The following is an 18,696-nucleotide window of genomic DNA, read 5'->3' on the forward strand; positions in this document are numbered from 1 at the left end:
AAACGTGTTATACGTTCCAGATCTATCAACAAATCTGCTATCTGTAAGCCAATCCGTGCAAAATGGTAACTCTGTTTTATTCGATTCTAAGGGTTGCACAATTTACGATTCCGAAAATAAAATAATTGCTACGGCGAAAAATGTGGATAATACATACAAATTAAATTGTTCACCAGAAAAAGCATGTTATGTGAAAAATAAATGTGATGGTTTGTTATGGCACCGCAGATTCGTACATATCAACTTTAAAACTGTAAAAAATCTCAATCTTGACAAAAATTTAATTTTCCCCGAAAACAAGTTCTGCGAAATATGTGTCAAAGGAAAGCAAAATCGATTGCCTTTCAAAACAACTGGATCTCGCGCATCTCAAGAATTAGAACTTATCCACTCCGATTTATGTGGACCGCTTGAAGTTACTTCCTTGGGTGGTGCGCAGTATATTTTGACTTTCATCGATGACTTTTCCCACAAAGTTTTTGTGTATATGTTGAAATCAAAAGACCAGGTTACACAATGTTTTATTAATTTCAAAACGTATGTTGAAAATCAAAAAGAATTAAAAATCAAGGTCTTACGTTCGGATAATGGGGGTGAGTACTGTTCCAAATATTTTAGTGAATATCTCAAACAAAATGGAATTCAACATCAGTTGACAGCCAGCTATACACCTCAGCAAAATGGTGTTGCTGAGCGTATGAACCGCACCATTATTGAAAAGGTTCGTTGTATGTTGTTTGATGCAGGCTTACCCAAATCATTTTGGGCCGAGGCAGTAGCAACTTCTGCCTATATTATTAATAGAACGCCGACTAGAGCCTTGAATAATAAAATACCCGAATAAATTTGGACCGGAAAAACCATTAATTGTAATAATTTAAGGGTATTTGGGTGCAAAGCTTTTATGCACGTTCCGAAAATCAAACGTAAAAAGCTAGATAGCAAGTCAAAAACATGCATTTTTGTTGGTTATAGTGTTGATACTAAAGGCTACCGACTTTATGATCCAGAAGTCAAAACCACTTATATCAGCCGTGATGTCGTTTTCTTCGAAAATCAAAAGTTTGAAGACAACTTTTCTCCGATTTTACTAGATTTAGATCTAAGTACCGAAGAAGTGGGAGAAACATCAGATGTGACTCGGGAAAATATTGTGGATGATCATGGTGTACGAAATGCTGAAGCTGTGAATGATAATGCCCCTGAATTACCCCTGGATTTAGACAACAACGAAAATCAAGCACTACGTAGGTCAGCACGGATACCACAACCTAAAACTATGCCCGATTACGTCTTATATCAGGCACAATGTTCCATTTATGTGGAACCCGAAACAGTTTCCGATGCTTTAAATTGTGCTGAAGCAAGCTCATGGCGTGATGCTATGAAAGAAGAGTTCGATTCTCTTATGGAAAATAACACATGGTCTATGTGTGATCTACCGGCAGGAAAAAAACCATTAAAATGTAAATGGGTATTCAAAACTAAACTGTCTCCGAACCACATAAGATACAAAGCCAGATTAGTAATCAAAGGATGTTCTCAAGAATATGGCATAGACTATCAAGAAACATATGCACCGGTTGTTAGGTACACCTCCATACGATACCTAATGTCATTGGCGGTGAAATATGATTTGGTTATACATCAAATGGATGCAGTAACAGCGTTCCTGCAGGGTGATCTGCAAGAAGAAATTTATATGGTACCGCCAGAAGGCTATGAAGATGGTAGTAAGGTATGTCGCCTCAATAAAGCCATTTATGGATTAAAACAAGCAAGTAGAGCTTGGAACCAAAAACTTCACTCTGCTCTACTAAAACTTGGCTTTAAATGTTCTTTGAGTGATCAGTGTGTTTATTTTAAAATTAACCATAAAGATATGTTAATAATAGCTGTGTATGTGGACGATTTTTTAATTTTATCAAATAATGAAGAGTTACAACAAAGTGTTAAGACTGAACTTTGTACAATATTCAAAATGAAAGACTTAGGTGTAGCTAAAAATGTCCTAGGCTTTGAAATATCGCGTGACCGTCAACAGGGCAAATTGTGGATAAATCAAACAGATTATATTAAACAAATCTTAAATCGTTTTAACATGTTTGATTGTAATGCCGTTTCAACGCCATTGGATCCGAATCAAATTCTATCCAAGGAAATGTGCCCTCAGTCCAACTCGGAAAGGTTAGAAATGGAGAAAATACCTTACCAACAAGCAGTAGGATCTTTGTTGTATGCAGCTCAGAGTACTAGGCCCGATATTGCCTATGCGGTAAGTCTAGTAAGTCGATACAACAATGACCCAGGTAAACCACATTGGAACGCCGTCAAAAGAATATTCAGGTATTTAAAAGGTACAATTAACAAGAAGATTCAATATTCTAAACACGAAAATTCTGCGATCATGGGATTTTCTGACGCCGATTGGGCAGGAGATGTAGATAACCGCAAATCCGTTACGGGCTATGTTTTCCTGAGTCAAGGTGGTGCAATTTGTTGGAATTCTAAAAAACAACCAACCGTTGCATTATCTACGACGGAAGCCGAATACATGGCACTTTCAGCTACAGTCCAGGAGGCGTTGTGGCTTCGAAACTTTATGAAGGAACTGGATGGAAAAGAAGCTGAACCGATAACAAAAGTGCAATAGACTTAGCTGCAATTGCGAATTATAGACCACGAACCAAACATATAGACGTGCGCCATCATTTCATAAGACAACATATTTTAAACAATGAAATAATTTTAAGTCCGGTTGGCACTCGTGAAATGACAGCAGACGTTCTAACAAAAGGACTACCTCGGGAAGCTCATCAAAACTGTATTGAAAAAATGGGTTTCTTGAATGATCAATACCAGCAGTCCTAGTGGGAGTGTTGTAATGTTTTCGAACCACTGGTATCTAATATGAATATGATGAGATAGACAATGAAGTTGGTTACTAAACGGAACTGTCAGTTGTGTAATGTCTTTGTCATAAGTAAAAAGTGTAATTTTCTATCTGTTAATTTTCACCTCAATAAATATTATTAATCAAACTATTTAACCACTTACATCAATTAAACCAATTCTGCTTCCCCATACAACAGTAACCACCCGTATAATGACTTGCCTTATGGTGGCTTGGTAGAATTGTCTGATGATACTGAATCTAGTAATGAAGAAGATGCGAATCATTCAAATGTGGTGATTCCAAATGGTAGCACGGTAGAATTGTCTGATGATACTGAATCTAGTAATGAAGAAGATGCGAATCATTCAAATGTGGTTATTCCAAATGGTGGCACGGTAGAATTGTCTGATGATACTGAATCTAGTAATGAAGAAGATGCGAATCATTCAAATGTGGTGATTCCAAATGGTGGCACGGTAGAATTGTCTGATGATACTGAATCTAGTAATGAAGAAGATGCGAATCATTCAAATGTGGTGATTCCAAATGGTGGCACGGTAGAATTGTCTGATGATACTGAATCTAGTAATGAAGAAGATGCAAATCATTCAAATGTGGTGATTCCAAATGGTGGCACGGTAGAATTGTCTGATGATACTGAATCTAGTAATGAAGAAGATGCGAATCATTCAAATGTGGTGATTCCAAATGGTGGCACGGTAGAATTGTCTGATGATACTGAATCTAGTAATGAAGAAGATGCGAATCATTCAAATGTGGTGATTCCAAATGGTGGCACGGTAGAATTGTCTGATGATACTGAATCTAGTAATGAAGAAGATGCGAATCATTCCAATGTGGTGATTCCAAATGGTGGCACGGTAGAATTGTCTGATGATACTGAATCTAGTAATGAAGAAGATGCGAATCATTCAAATGTGGTGATTCCAAATGTTGGCACGGTAGAATTGTCTGATGATACTGAATCTAGTAATGAAGAAGATGCGAATCGTTCAAATGAAGTGATTCCCCATGGTGGCTCGGTAGAATTGTCTGATGATACTGAATCTAGTAATGAAGAAGATGCGAATCATTCAAATGTGATGATTCCAAATGGTGGCACGGTAGAATTGTCTGATGATACTGAATCTAGTAATGAAGAAGATGCGAATCATTCAAATGTGGTGAATCCAAATGGTGGCACGGTAGAATTGTCTGATGATACTGAATCTAGTAATGAAGAAGATGCGAATCGTTCAAATGAAGTGATTCCCCATGGTGGCTCGGTAGAATTGTCTGATGATACTGAATCTAGTAATGAAGAAGATGCGAATCGTTCAAATGAAGTGATTCCCCATGGAGGCGGTAGAATTGTCTGATGATACTGAATCTAGTAATGAAGAAGATGCGAATCGTTCAAATGAAGTGATTCCCCATGGAGGCGGTAGAATTGTCTGATGATACTGAATCTAGTAATGAAGAAGATGCGAATCATTCAAATGAGGTGATTCCCCATGGTAGCTCGGTAGAATTGTCTGATGATACTGAATCTAGTAATGAAGAAGATGCGAATCGTTCAAATGAAGTGATTCCCCATGGTGGCTCGGTAGAATTGCCTGATGATAGTGAACCTAGTAATGAAGAAGATGCGAATCCTTCAAATGTGGTGATTCCCCATGGTGCCTCGGTAGAAATATCTGATTATACTGACTCTGTTGCCGAAGAAATAGCGGAGGCACTATTTGCCGAACAATGTCGAAATCGTTCAAATGATGTTGGTGATCTTTGATAAATTTAGGTTGCCAAAACGATAAATTTTGTATATTTACTTATTTAATAAAAGATCGATTTCAATCATTATTTTTTTTCAATATTTAAATATTTAACACACCGCCTCAATTTAAATATATTTAAAAAAATAAAAACTAATCAAGTATACATTTCAATTGTAAAATAAAGTTTAAGCACTCACTAAAAAGTTTCTAAATTTTTGAAATTTTTCTCTACCAAGAGCTTTTGTGAAAATGTCTGAACAATTTTCATTTGAACAGGCGTATTTTAAAACAACCTGTTTTTTATTACACAAATCTTTTATAAAATGATACTTGATTTCTATATAGAACACATATGTGTTTGCTTCTTTTTTAGTTTTCAAAGTTTTTCACTAAAGAAATTTCACTCAGATTGTCAATTTTCAATATAATTGGAACTGATTCACCAAATTCAGATAAAACACCTTTCAAATTTACCAATTCTTGCGTTGCAATACCTGCTGATACATATTCTGCTTCCATAGATGACAGTGCGACACAATTTTGTTTCCTTGAGTGCCACGCAATAATATTTCCAGCATGAAAACCAGCAAATCCGCTAATGCTTTTCCTGCTTTGCTTATCTCTACCCCAATCAGCATCACACATACCTTCTAAACCACTTTCTCCTTTTTCGAATTTGATTCCGTAGTTCATTGTTGCACTTAGGTACCTTAGGATTCGTTTTGCAGCTTTCCACAGTTGCATCGTAGGTTTGTCTAAGTATCGACTCAATACTGATACACTGAGAGTTATATCCGGTCTACTGACGACTGCAAGATACATCAAACTACACACTAATCTTCTGTATGGAATGTTTTCCAAAATCTGTTGTGTTTCATCTATCTGAAAGTTTTGTTCCATTGGTGTTTCAACAGACCGGCATTCCATCATATTGAATTCGTTTAGCAGTCGTAAAATCATTTTATGTTGAGTTATCTTGATTTCATTCTTTGTTTTATGAATTTCCATGCCTAATAACATTTTTACTTTTTTCATGTTTTTGACATTAAATTCTATAAATAAATCCTTCACCAGTTTTTCAACTTTCTCTGTTGGTCCTGCAATTAGTGCATCGTCAACAAACAATATCAAATACACATCATCGTTTCTATATATAGGCAATAGTCATACTCTAAACGAGTAAACTTAAGTTTCGTCATAACTTCATTGGATTTTATATTCCAGCATTTAGGTGCATTTCTTAAACCATACAAGGCTCTATTCAATTTCAAAACCTGAGATTGACATTTTAGACTTTCGGGTGTTTTTATGTAAACGTCATTTTCCAATATTCCATTAAGAAATGCTGTTGGTACATCTATTTGACTTAGTGTCCAATTTTTTTGAATCGTTATTGATAACAAAATTCTGATAGTTGGAAGTCTACAAACGGGTGAATAACTAAACTCTTCGTCTTCTTTAGGCACTTGAAAGCCTTTTGCTACTAGTCGGGCTTTCTTCTGACCATCGTCTTTGGTTTTAAAAATCCATCGTGTATCAATAGCTATTTTGTCTTCTGGAAGTTCGGCTAGTGACCAGGTTTCCAGTTTCTTGTGAGATTCTAATTCACGTTCTATTGCTTGTTGCCATTCTGGTGATTTTGCTGCTTCTTTGTACGTTTTCGGTTCTTCACTTGAACTTGACAATAAACAATATGCTTCATATATTTCATAGTCGAATAAATTTTTCGGTCTTGTTATACTTCGTCCAGATTTTGTTCTTGTATTGGTTGACACGACATCTTCTTCTTCACTTTCTTCATAGTTTTGATTTTCTTCGCATTCTTTACTTTCTTCATGATTTTGATTTCCTTCATTTTCTTCGCCTATTTCAATCTTCTGATTTTCTTCGATTTCTTCGTTTATTTCAATCTTCTTAGGATTTATTTCAGTTTCTTCTTGATCCATGTCTACATCGGCTGTTAAATATCTCTTTTCTTCTTTGTTTTTAAATTTATACTCCATTATACTTTCATCAAACCGTACATCTCTTGACTTGATAATCTTATTTTCATCTGGTAACCATAATCGATACCCTCCACCGCAATAACCAACCATAACTGCCTTCTTGGCCTTGGGTTCAAGTTTGCTTCCTTTTGGCATTATTGTGAACTAACTTCTACATCCAAATATTCTCAGCTTACTTATATCATTTCGTCCATGCCACATTATTGATGGAGTTTGATTTGATTCTAAACCAGTTGTTGGTGTTCTGTTCAACTCGTACACTTTATTTTTTTTTAATGGGTGATGGACATTCATAAATATAACATTGTCTAAAATCGGCTATAACATTGTCTAAATCGGCTATATAAATGTTGATGACTACTTGGTAATCGAAATACGTATTTATAAAATACAAAAAACTGCTCTAGGAAATTGGGGAAAAAAATCAAAATTTATTTTAAATCGGCTATGTATTAATCTCCCCCCCTTCATCCTGTTGTTCTTCTTGAACATTATTCCCCTCACTCTCCTCATTTATATATTCGTCGTTTGATGCTGAATTTATGAAATTATCTAAATGGTCATCTTGTATTGCGTTGTCATTTTCATGGAAAGGGGCATGAACGACTTCAACATTACTGCAAGTTTCACCGTGGCATGTAAAACATAATTGAGTGCAGAAGAGATTTACAGCCTGAGGCGCAACGACATGAAATTATTTTTAATACTTCTCGTAAATCGGTAGCAAGCCATTAGGCGAGGTTTTCCACCCCCCAGCCAGTCGGAATTTCATCATTTCCAAGCCATTTCTGCACTTGCAAATATACCCTTAGTCGATGCTGTGAAGCAGCTCCCTCAGTAGGTGGCAGAGAACGCAGCTGAAACGACGATCCATTAACTGATTTGCAAAAAAGTGTAAATCGTAAATCATTTAACGACTGTTGAATATTTTTTCCGCCGTATAATTTACCAATGATTTGATTACCGATTAAAAAAAATATTATTAGGTGTTGCCGTACAATCGTTGAATATATCTCCAAGCTGTCGCGCACGTTTATCTCCATTCAGAAGATCTACAATTTTATTCTTGCCTTGGTTTAAAAACGCCGATGTCGTGTCTGACCCACCAAAGGCATGAAGAAACAATATCAACTGCCTCATGTGCGGATTTTTAAAAGAGCTTGAAGAGTACACTTGATCCGACAATTCGTTTTCTCCAGATTTAAATAAAAAAATATTTTTACCGATCGCCCTTTGAAACATGAGTGCCCCAACTAAAAGTTCAATATAGTAAGTGCATCATAATATCTGTAACATCACTTCTGCCTCTTGATAATAGACCTTTTTCATTAAAAATTGAAATGCTTTTTGTTAATTTTAATTTTTTACGAAAATATAGATCGCGGATCGCGTAGAACCTGTAACTCAAAAATTACGCATTTTTAACAATAAAAACACTATAAAAAAATAATTGTTAAAAAGTCACGATATTTGAAATAATTTAAAACGATTTTTATTGGCTAGTAGCCTGTGATGTTAATTAGTAAAAATTACATAATTCAAACACTGTTTTGACATATGGGGTGGGCCATCTGTTAGTTTTTTTTTTTTTTTTTTTAGGGGAAATAAAACACATTTCATATGAATAAAATTCGTAGATCTTTATTGAAAATCAAAGTCGTGTCTATGGCAATTAAGTATGAAAAACAATATCGTCCAAGTGACCACCACGACTCCTTTTACAGGTCTGTATCCGCACATCAAAATTTTCAATGACTTTTTGCAATAAAAGTGGATCAATAACTTGAACTTCATGTCGATTGTTGCGTTTGAGGTCTTGAATAGTCCGTGGGATATTGGCATACACTTTTCCTTTCAAATAACCCCAAAGAAAATAATCAAGCGGTGTCAAATCACATGATCTTGCCGGCCAATTGTTGCCATATAATGTAACTTTTTAATTTTTAAATGTAACTTTTATAGACCGGCCTTTTTCGTAATAAGTTCGGATAATTAAAATGCGTTCTTGCGTTGATAATGAATTCATGACTAAGTTTGCCATAGACTAACTTGACATATGCCAGAAAATCAAATAATGACACCTGTGTTTCAACATTGAAATCAATAATTTAAAAAAAAAACTAACAGATGGCCCACCCTATAGTTTGCATTTTTGTTTATTGAATAACTCGTTTATTTTCAATTTCAACTTGTTTGTTTTTTCGCACCTAGTGTCAGAACGAGTTACCAGCGACCATCCTTACCCTCTAAACGAAGTCATCTATAGTATTTATGAAGACTCAGATGGTCCAAACTTGGCCGGACCATTGACTAAACTTTCCAAACATAATTTGTATTTTGAAGGCTTTTCAAAATTGTACTAGTGAAAAAAATATACATACTTGCATTTGTCATTGTAAAAGTTATTTCATTTACATCCCTCTTTCTCTTTACCGTAAACGTGCATCACAAAAATATGAACCTTAGAAAAAAAGGTCGGCATCAAAGTTATTGCAATCTCAATTTTCAAAAGATTAGTTTATCATCGTTTATAAGAAAAAAAATCAATGATAAAGAACATAACAGAATAATCAATCCTAAGCAAAAATTGATGAGGATCAAAATTGTAAGAAATTTATTTCCAAACAACTTCGGTACTTACCACTTTTCATGTAAAATTAAAAATAAACGATTTCTTCAATAAACAAAAACTCACTCCACTCTTTTCGGATATAAATCGAAAAATGCCGATCCTAGGAAGAAATTGATAAGAATCAAAATTGTAAGAAATTAAATTCCTAAAAACTTTGGTGATAATTATTTTTCGCGTAAAATTACAAATAAATGAGTTATGCAACAAACGAAAATTCACGACTACCTTCTTCGGGTCTAAATCGAAAAATATTGATCCTAGGAAAAAAACTAATAAGAACTAACATTGTACGAAATTTAATTTTAAATAACTTGGCAAATTACCATTTTTCGTGTAAAATTAAAAATAAACGAGTTATGCAACAAACAAGAATTCACGATCACATTTTTTCGGGTCTAAATCGAAAAATATCGATCCTAGGAAAAAATTAATATGAATCAAAATTGTAGGAAATTTAATTTCAAATAACTTTGGAATTTATCATTTTTCGTGTAAAATTGAAAATTCTAATAATAATAATAATATATAAATTTTATTTTTTTTATAAACGAGTTATTCAATAAACAAAAATGCAAACTTTGTCAAAACACTGTTTGAAAATATGTAATTCTTATTAACTGACGTCATAGCCACCATTCGTATAACTTCGTCAGTTTCTGGATCGTTTTCGCCAATTTGAATTTTAATGATCTTCTTTGTTTGTTTCCTCTGTCATAAGGCTAAAAAAAATCGGGGAAAAAAATTAGCCCATTTATCAAGACATTTACTTTCATTTAAAAAAAGAAAAAAATGTGAAAAAGGTCTATTACTCTCATGCTATTTTAATGTTTTAATTTAAAATAATTATTTTAGTAACTTTTACGAAAGATAAAAGTTTGGAACTTTGGTAAGTTTTTATTTAATTATTGAAGCAGATGATCGCGTAAAAATAATTAGCGCGTTACCGACCCACCACTTTTTTAGGGCCATTTTACAAGTCCTTTTGTTGCATTCAGCTGCGGTTTGCATAAAGTATATATTCGATCTTGCTAGAATTGTGTGTGTTACTTACTGGGGTTCTTTCGCAGCTCATTTTTTCCGCCTTTTTACGGCGCCTAAGCTTATTAAAGGCTTTTTTATTCTTAACTCAATCCGACGGTGTCCAACGCGAAATATCGGTTTAGGCCACTTTATCTTTCTTTTTTTGAACCCTTTGCGACCATCAAAAAATAATTGATTTTAGTTTCTTCAATTTATATCATAATTATTCACTTAAGGTAATTTTTTTCTCAGAATTATGCAAAAATTTACGCCATTTTGTTGTTAATTTGGTCACACTAAAAAATTCTAGTAAAAATATGAAGTTATTTGATTTATGATCTGGGGAGTTATGATTTATGATCTGGGGAATATGATTTATGATCTGGGGAGTTATTTTCCCCAGATGCCCTAGAGGTGGCTCGGCAGCAAAAGCTCGATAAATATAACCAACTTGCTGCTGAGTTATCCTCGAAAGGCTATAAGGTCTCATTGGATGCTTTTGTCGTTGGTTCGCTCGGGTCCTGGCTAGCCCAGAACTATAGGGTTGCGAAGTCTTTGGGAATATCTCCAAAATATACGCAGACCATGGCACGGTTGATGGCGTCAGATACGATCCGCTGGTCACGTGACATTTATATTGAACACCTAACCGGACAGAGACAGTACCACGATCAGCCTCTGTGACCCTGCACACAGGTATTGGATGGCCCGAACACCTGAGCCATCCCTCCCCACCTCCATCTGTGATATCAAGTGTTTCAGTGATATGTGTGTGCCGTGTGTGTGAGTCTCTTAATTGTTTATGAACTGTGATATTGACACTTATATATTCTTTTGATTCTTTTAATGACTTTTTTATGTATTGCTTTTTTAAATGTGTAGTCCTATCTTTTTATATTTTGTATAACTCTTTTAATGTGTTTTTTCTTTTTAAATTGTATATTTTACTCTACACTTTGCTCGATTATTTAAGTTTTTAACTATGTATATTTTAAATATTGTATCTTTTTTTAAGATTATTACAATAAACGCTTTTAATCTATTTACAAAAAAACTAGCACAGTATTTATCAAAGGCTTATAAATAACTGTACCCATTTACAAAACAGAGATAATAGACCTTTTCATTTCAATTACGATTCATTATTGTTTCGGGCAGACAGTAATAAGTTGGACAAAGATACAAAATATTTGTTATTCATTTTATCATATTAATTTTTTGATATACTGCCCGAAACAAAAGGTAATCACTTTTTAAAATAAAAAGGTCTTTAAAAATTAAAGTAGTTCAGCTGTTTGAGCAATTACGCTAAATGTTCATTTTTTTGCGGTAAATGATATTTCAAATTCACTTGATCATAATAAACACAGTTTTGGGGCCTTTTGCAAGTGAATTATTTGATTTTAAAATTGTGATTTTTAACACAGTACCTTGTGAAAGAAGTTACAATAATGTTAATTGTACAAAAATTGATCGGTAATTGAGCTTCAAAAATATTACCTGGCGGCTATATACCAAAAACTAGTCAAAGTGGCGTATAATCTTTATCTTTTACGATATTTTTAAAGCATTAAAAACATTTACGTGATACAAATATTAATTTTAATCATAACTTATATTTAAATTCAATTAATATACGAATTACTTTAACAACATGTATGAATTTTAATATAATTATATTATAGTTGAATTATATTATTTTGCAGAAGAGATAAATTATGCAAAATAATTTTATTAAAAAATGATATAATTGAAATTTTAAATTCATTTAAATATGAAAAATTTTAATAATAAAATAATTTTGTTTAAACTCAAATGAACTTTTCACGAAATTAAAATTTTCGTATACATTTTTTGGGCTATGTTATCATCAGCTGGTCGTAAAATGTCAACATAAACATTTCAGTGTTGCCACACTTGATACGTCACAATGTAACTTTTTTAAAATACATAAAAATACATTTTTAATCATAAAAATTCTTTGAAAGAATTAAATATCGAATCTATACTCTAATAATCATTTGGTTCAAAAAAGGGGATTACCGGGTTTTCCGGGACTTTTGAAAATGAAAGATTTCACAGATTTTGAGGACTTTTCGAAATTTCACTTTACTATCTCGTATTCTTGCCGCTCACGCCGCCGTATTGGAAAAACGGCGTATTCATCGTATTCGTAAATGGCAACGGGAATCGATAGAATGATGAAATTTAAGCAAAAGGTGTCATTTAAGTATATTTCGAAGATTCAATACTTTACGATTTAAATTCGGAGTATTCAACGTTAAACAACTCAAAAATTAGACGTTTTTTGAAAAAAAGTAATTTGTACACTTTTTAAAGTACTATAAAAAATCTTGAAAATGAAAAAAGTTTCAAGTCATTTGCACGAAAAATAACGGAGTTATAATGAAAAGAAAGTTTCTCGTACGATTCTTTTGTGTTTTATTGAGCACAAGAACTGATGAGTTTACCACGGGTACTAAATTTAATGCTTTCCAATTTCAAATTAACTTTATTAAGGTAATGAAAACATGCTCTAAAAGTCCTAGCAATTTCGGATATATATTTTTTGAAATATTGGAATTTAAATGCAAAAAAATTGTTCACAAAAAAAAAAATGGTTTTATCGTTAAATAACTCGAAAAATAATAAAGTTACAAAAAAAAGTTCAGAGGGTAAAAAAATTTGCGGAAAAAGAACTAAATTTTTTCCTTTTAAACTTTTTTTTGTAACTTTATTATTTTTCGAATTAATTCACGATAAAGACGGTTTTTTCGGGTTTTTTTTCCATTTACATTGTTATATTTCGAAAACTCTGTATCCGAAACTGTTAAAACTTGTTGAGCATGTTGTCAGTACCTAATTAAAATAAATTGGCAAGCATTAATTTTAGTTCCCGTGATAAATTCATCAGTTTTTGTGCTGAATAAATCATAATAAAAAATGTACGAGAAACCATCTTTTCATTATAACTCGTGCAAAAGACTTGAAACCTTTTTCATTTCCAAGGTTTTTTATACTACTTTTAAAAGTGTTTGATACCATGTATAGACAGTGTTGATTACTCTATCACATTATACATACATACATCTCACACGCATATAACTGATATACTCATATATAACTACAATTTGCGCTCTCACGGGTAAACAGTGATGTTTACTAAAAAATATTTCAAACGAAAGTTATTTATTTATTTATAGGGAGCATTTTTTACATTTAAAATTTTGTTCTTTATCTAATAATTTACAAGATAGGTCCTACGGACCCAAGACCCAATTGACCTATGTTGCTCATTTACGAAATTGATCTCACTTTTTACGTCCACAGCACGCTATAAATATTTCAGCTTGATATCTTTTTTCGTTTTTGAGTAATCGTGATGACAGACGAACAGACGACAGACAGACAACCGAAAATGGACTATTTAGGTTTATTTATGAACACCTATACCAAAATTTTGATCATAGCATCAATATTTTTAAGCGTTACAAGCTTGGGACTAAACTCAGTATATCTTGGTATACTTAATATACATGCTATAAAAATTGTAAAGACATAAATTGTAGAAAATTGTAGGATTTTTATACCATGTATATATGAAATATACATAGTATATTAAGTTTAGTCCCAAGTTTGTAACGCTTAAAAATATTAATGCTACAAAAAAAATTTTGGTATAGTTGTTCATAGAATCATGTAATTAGTCAATTTCCGGTTGTCTGCCTGTCTGTCTCAAATCGAAATAACGAAAAGAGATATCAAGCAGAATTTTTTATGGCGTGCTGGGGACGTAAAAAGAGAGGTGAAATTCGTAAATGAGCAACATAGGTCAATTGAGTCTTGGGTCCGTAGGACCCATCTTGTAAACCGTTAGAGATAGAACAATGGTTTAAGTGTAAAAAATGTTCCTTATAAAAAAATAAATAACTTTTGTTTGAAACATTTTTTAGTAAACATCACTGTTTACCCGTGAGAGTGCAAATTGTCTAGTATGTATCATATAGATATATCAGTTATATATGTGTGACATGTATGTATGTGTAATGATTAAATTAACTCAGTCAATTTTTTGGTTTCACTTGTTTAATTTTGTATGTATATATTTTCCTCGTAAAAAATGTCTCAAAAAGGAGATATTGTCAAAAAACTGCTTTTCAATGAGATTTTTTCAATATAGCGGCGCGGGCGGCAAAGCTAGCCAAGTGGAAATTCGAAAAGAACACCTCCAAACTATAAAATCACCCTTCTTCAAAACTCCCGGAAAACTACCAGATGACTATACTACTAATAATTAACAAAAGATTTTATTAATACAAAAAAATAGGCAAAAGTATATTAATCAGTATATTGTCATCAATTTAAAATTTTAAAAAAATTATTGATTTAAAATTGGCAGCAGATACTTTGTTCTATGCATTTTGCATGGGACAGAGTAAAAGGGGCAATGAGACTCCCTTCCACTTTCATAACAACCTTAAAGGACTAATTTTACTATTTCAAACCTAGCCTAATGCAATTGCAATCCAAAAAAACAATTAAACACTTTTTGTTACTTTTCTCTGACAGTATAACAAACAGTTCTCCGATATGTATAACATTTCCGGTTCCCATTAAACAGAATGAACTATTGGCTGAATAATTTTATGAAATACACGTTTATGTTCGACTAAAGTACTTTGATACGTATAATTTTTATGGCAGACATCGCACGAATATCGTTTATCACCCATATGAACTTTTTGATGTTTCACCAAATTATGATGTTGATTAAACGCCTTTTTACAAATATCACACGTATGAGGTTTTTCTCCTGTATGAATTTTTTTATGTCCACTTAAATTTCCATATGTTGCAAACTTTTTATCGCATATTTCACAAGAAAATGGTTTTTCACCCGTATGAGTTCTTGTATGAGCGACTAATGTACTCTGCTGTGCAAATGTTTTACTACAATATTCACATGCAAATGGTCGTTCACCGGTGTGTGTTCTCCTATGATCAACTAGACTGCTCATTTGTGTAAATGTTTTCTCACAAGTTTCACAAGAAAATGGCTTTTCACCTTTATGAAGTCGCTTATGTTGCTTTAAATGACTTTGTTGGCTAAATGTTTTATTGCAAATGTTACATATGTACGGTTTTTCATCGGTGTGAATTCGTTTATGCCGAATTAAATGATTTTGTCGACTGAATAATTTATCACAAACATCACAAGAAAATGATTTTTCTCCACTATGAGTTCGTTTATGTTGAGTCAAATTACCTTGTTGGTTAAATGTTTTATCGCATTCATCACAAGAAAATGGCTTTTCTCCGGTGTGAATACGTTTGTGTTTGTTTAAAGTGCTTTTATCATAAAAAGTTTTTTCACAAAAATCACATGAAAAATTCTTTTCTTCACTTTTCTTAGAATCATCGTCACTTGACTCGCTTGATGATTTCTCTTCGATGTGTATTTTTTTATGTTTAATTAAGTGTTTTTCTCGTTTGAATGTTTCATCACAATCATCGCATGAAAATGATTTTTCTTCTTTGTGAGTTTTTTTATGTTTAGTTAAATTGCTTTGTTGATTGAATGTTTTATCACACATATCGCAGGAAAATGATTTTTCTCCCGTGTGAACACGTTTATGTTTATTTAAAGTGCTTTGATCGTAAAAGGTTTTATCACATGTGTCACAAGAAAATTCACTATGAGATTTTTTACGACGCTTTTTTCCTTTTTTAGAATGTTTTTCATCAGTATGAAAATCTTTGTGTTCAATTAAATCATCTTCTGACGTAAAAATTTCGTTACAGAGATTACATGAATATGGTTTTTCGTCTAACTCTTCTTTTATAAAAATTTCTGTTTGCAAGTAGTCTTCGATTTTAATGTTTTCTTCATTGGTTGATAGAGGGTCATCTCGGCTTGAAATATTTGACATTATTCACGAAATCACTCGTGGTTGTTTCAAATAAATAACAAATGCTATATTGTACCGATAATCGAAATTAAATTTGTTTTTAGGTTTTTATACACGATAAATTAATTGATTTATGAAAAATAACAAATAGACGCCCACTGAATTTCTGGCATTTTATTACTTGATCGGCGAACGGCAATATTGCCAACATAAAACTTGTGTATGTCATTAGTCCGCGTCTATCACAGACTAGTAATAAAAAATAGACCAACGATACATTTTTTTGATTACCTTATCCGATTATATTTTTAAGATCGCAGCGCCGCGATAGTAAAAAATGCCCTTATAAGGTCACCCAGCTGATCATTTTCCTTGAATAAAAGGATTGTAGAGCGATTATAAAATTTTTCGTATAAATTAGAATAGGTAGTAGTTTTTTCGCATAAACTGCGTGTTTATCGTTAATTAACTTAGTGTATTTTTCATTTATAAACTTAGTGTATTTTTCGTTCATAAACTTAGTGTTTTTATAATAATATTTTTAAATTTATCTAAGAATAATAACAAACAGACTTACATTCTGGATGCTTTTGATTTTCAAAAAAAATTTTCGATTGCAAAACAAAGCAAAAATAATATATACAAATATGGTCTACCTAAATTATTTAGGGTATGTTCCGATATACACTGAGGCCACTGTAAGATATGATATTTATTCAATATACTGTGAAGCCGTTCCTTGTTAGTCAGCTATACTGGTTACTGGCTAAAATGGAACGCAGTTCAGTTTACTGTTACTCCGTTTTTTGACACCGTTGTCAAACTAAAATAATTTTCATTAAAAAGTTCTCTGTTCAACGAAATAAATTATTGTTTGAATATTGTTATAGTTAGATATTTGATGAATATTTGTAATATATTCAAGATAAGTTGAAAAAGTTAAATTTTTTTTACTTATAATAAAAATTAATGAATTTTTATTTAGTTAAAATGTTATATTTTCATTTAACATGAATGTAATGCCTAAATTTTTTATTAATCAAACAATTTTACTTAACATTTTATAATTATGATAAATAATTTGTATTAATAATTGAGGCGAAATATTATAAAACTGGTGCTATATGAATTTGATCACGTGACCAAAGCACTGACAGTACTTTACCTCTAAAACACAGTACAAAAATGGCGGTGATTCATGACGTTTCATAACGTCCTTAATTTTACTTAGAGAACTGCGGCAATGTACTGGTATTTCGCAACAAACTAATTTTGCTCCAGTAAGAGCACTGAATAGTGCTCGCAGTGTATATCAGAACGCAAAATATATTATGGCGTAACCGTACGTCTGTATGATGTTCTATGTCTTTAAAGTGACCCATAAAAAGGTTCTAATTAAAATCGGTAGATATAGTCTTCCTTAGTAGGATTGACCAATTGGGTTTATTTTTATAATTACCAATATTTTTAATTACCTAATTACTTTTTATGATTTGGTACAATCAATAAGCCGGGAAAAAGTGGGGAAACAGAACATAATCAAATTTGTGTAATGAAAAAAATGAACTGTCTATACTCAAATACTTATACGAATTTTTATTGTTAACTTTTTTTACTACATACAAATATAATATAATTCACAATACTTTTATTTTAATATTATCCTGATAGATGATAAAACTTGACTCATTCTGTAGTTAACTTGAAGAGTTTGTATTGCAATCTGGCGGTATTGCACACTGTGCTTTGTTTATATAGTTACAATCAATTGTTACCGTTAGAATTTGCCGTCTAGCAAATTCTAGAACTGTCACGTATGTTCTATTGCATATATTTTAATTGTAATTGTTACCGTACAGTCTAGCAAATTATTGAAGTGTCACGTATGTTCTATTGCATATATTTTACTTGTATATGTTTTCTATCTCTGTTTAAGTAATATACAACGATATTGTTTGTTTCTTTTTAGAATTGTCCAGAGATTATTTATACTGTCATTAAACTTCTTTAACGTGTCTATAGGACCCCAAGGAACATTCAGCCAACTTAACTTACTCAGAAAAGGGCATAGAGCCCCAGCGGGCTTAAAATTGTCATCTGAAAGATATTTTTGGCCGCTGAATACGAATCCAATGTCAGATTACACAAAATCTGTCTGGTATTCCAAAAATGTTGCCATTTTTGACCCGAAAGTTTCCTTTGTTAACTTCCCACTATAGGAAGTTATTGTAATAGGTCCGACTTTCGAAATCAAAATTTTCAACATATCTTTAAGTTAGGACAAGGCATTAACACCAGCTTCACTCGACAACATTGATTCAACTATGGTCTCTGGTTGAATTATCTTCTTCAGGATCATCTCCAGCTCATCTCATAAAATCGTGGACACTTAAAGAAAACGCGCTCTGCATCTTCATTGACTCCTTGGCAGGACGAGCACTCTGATGAATCATCATGC

General features: G+C 32.5%; 2 protein-coding genes across 2 annotated transcripts; one reads left to right on the top strand and one right to left on the bottom strand.

The window, feature by feature from the left end:
• Positions 1-2,931: 2,931 nt before the first annotated feature.
• On the top strand, positions 2,932-4,275 carry LOC123293124 (protein starmaker-like). The gene is made up of 2 exons (XM_044873840.1): positions 2,932-2,936; positions 3,093-4,275. Exons 1-2 carry the CDS (start codon positions 2,932-2,934, stop codon positions 4,273-4,275), a joined length of 1,188 nt encoding a protein of 395 aa, XP_044729775.1.
• Positions 4,276-14,388: 10,113 nt separating this feature from the next.
• LOC123293143 (zinc finger protein OZF-like) lies at positions 14,389-16,421 on the bottom strand. The gene has a single exon (XM_044873858.1). The coding sequence runs from the start codon at positions 16,257-16,259 to the stop codon at positions 14,943-14,945; it is 1,317 nt and encodes a 438-aa protein (XP_044729793.1). The 5' UTR covers positions 16,260-16,421; the 3' UTR covers positions 14,389-14,942.
• Between the last annotated feature and the right edge of the window lie 2,275 nt (positions 16,422-18,696).

The sequence above is a fragment of the Chrysoperla carnea genome, chromosome 2 (assembly GCF_905475395.1).
Source record: "Chrysoperla carnea chromosome 2, inChrCarn1.1, whole genome shotgun sequence".
Lineage (NCBI taxonomy): Eukaryota > Metazoa > Arthropoda > Insecta > Neuroptera > Chrysopidae > Chrysoperla > Chrysoperla carnea.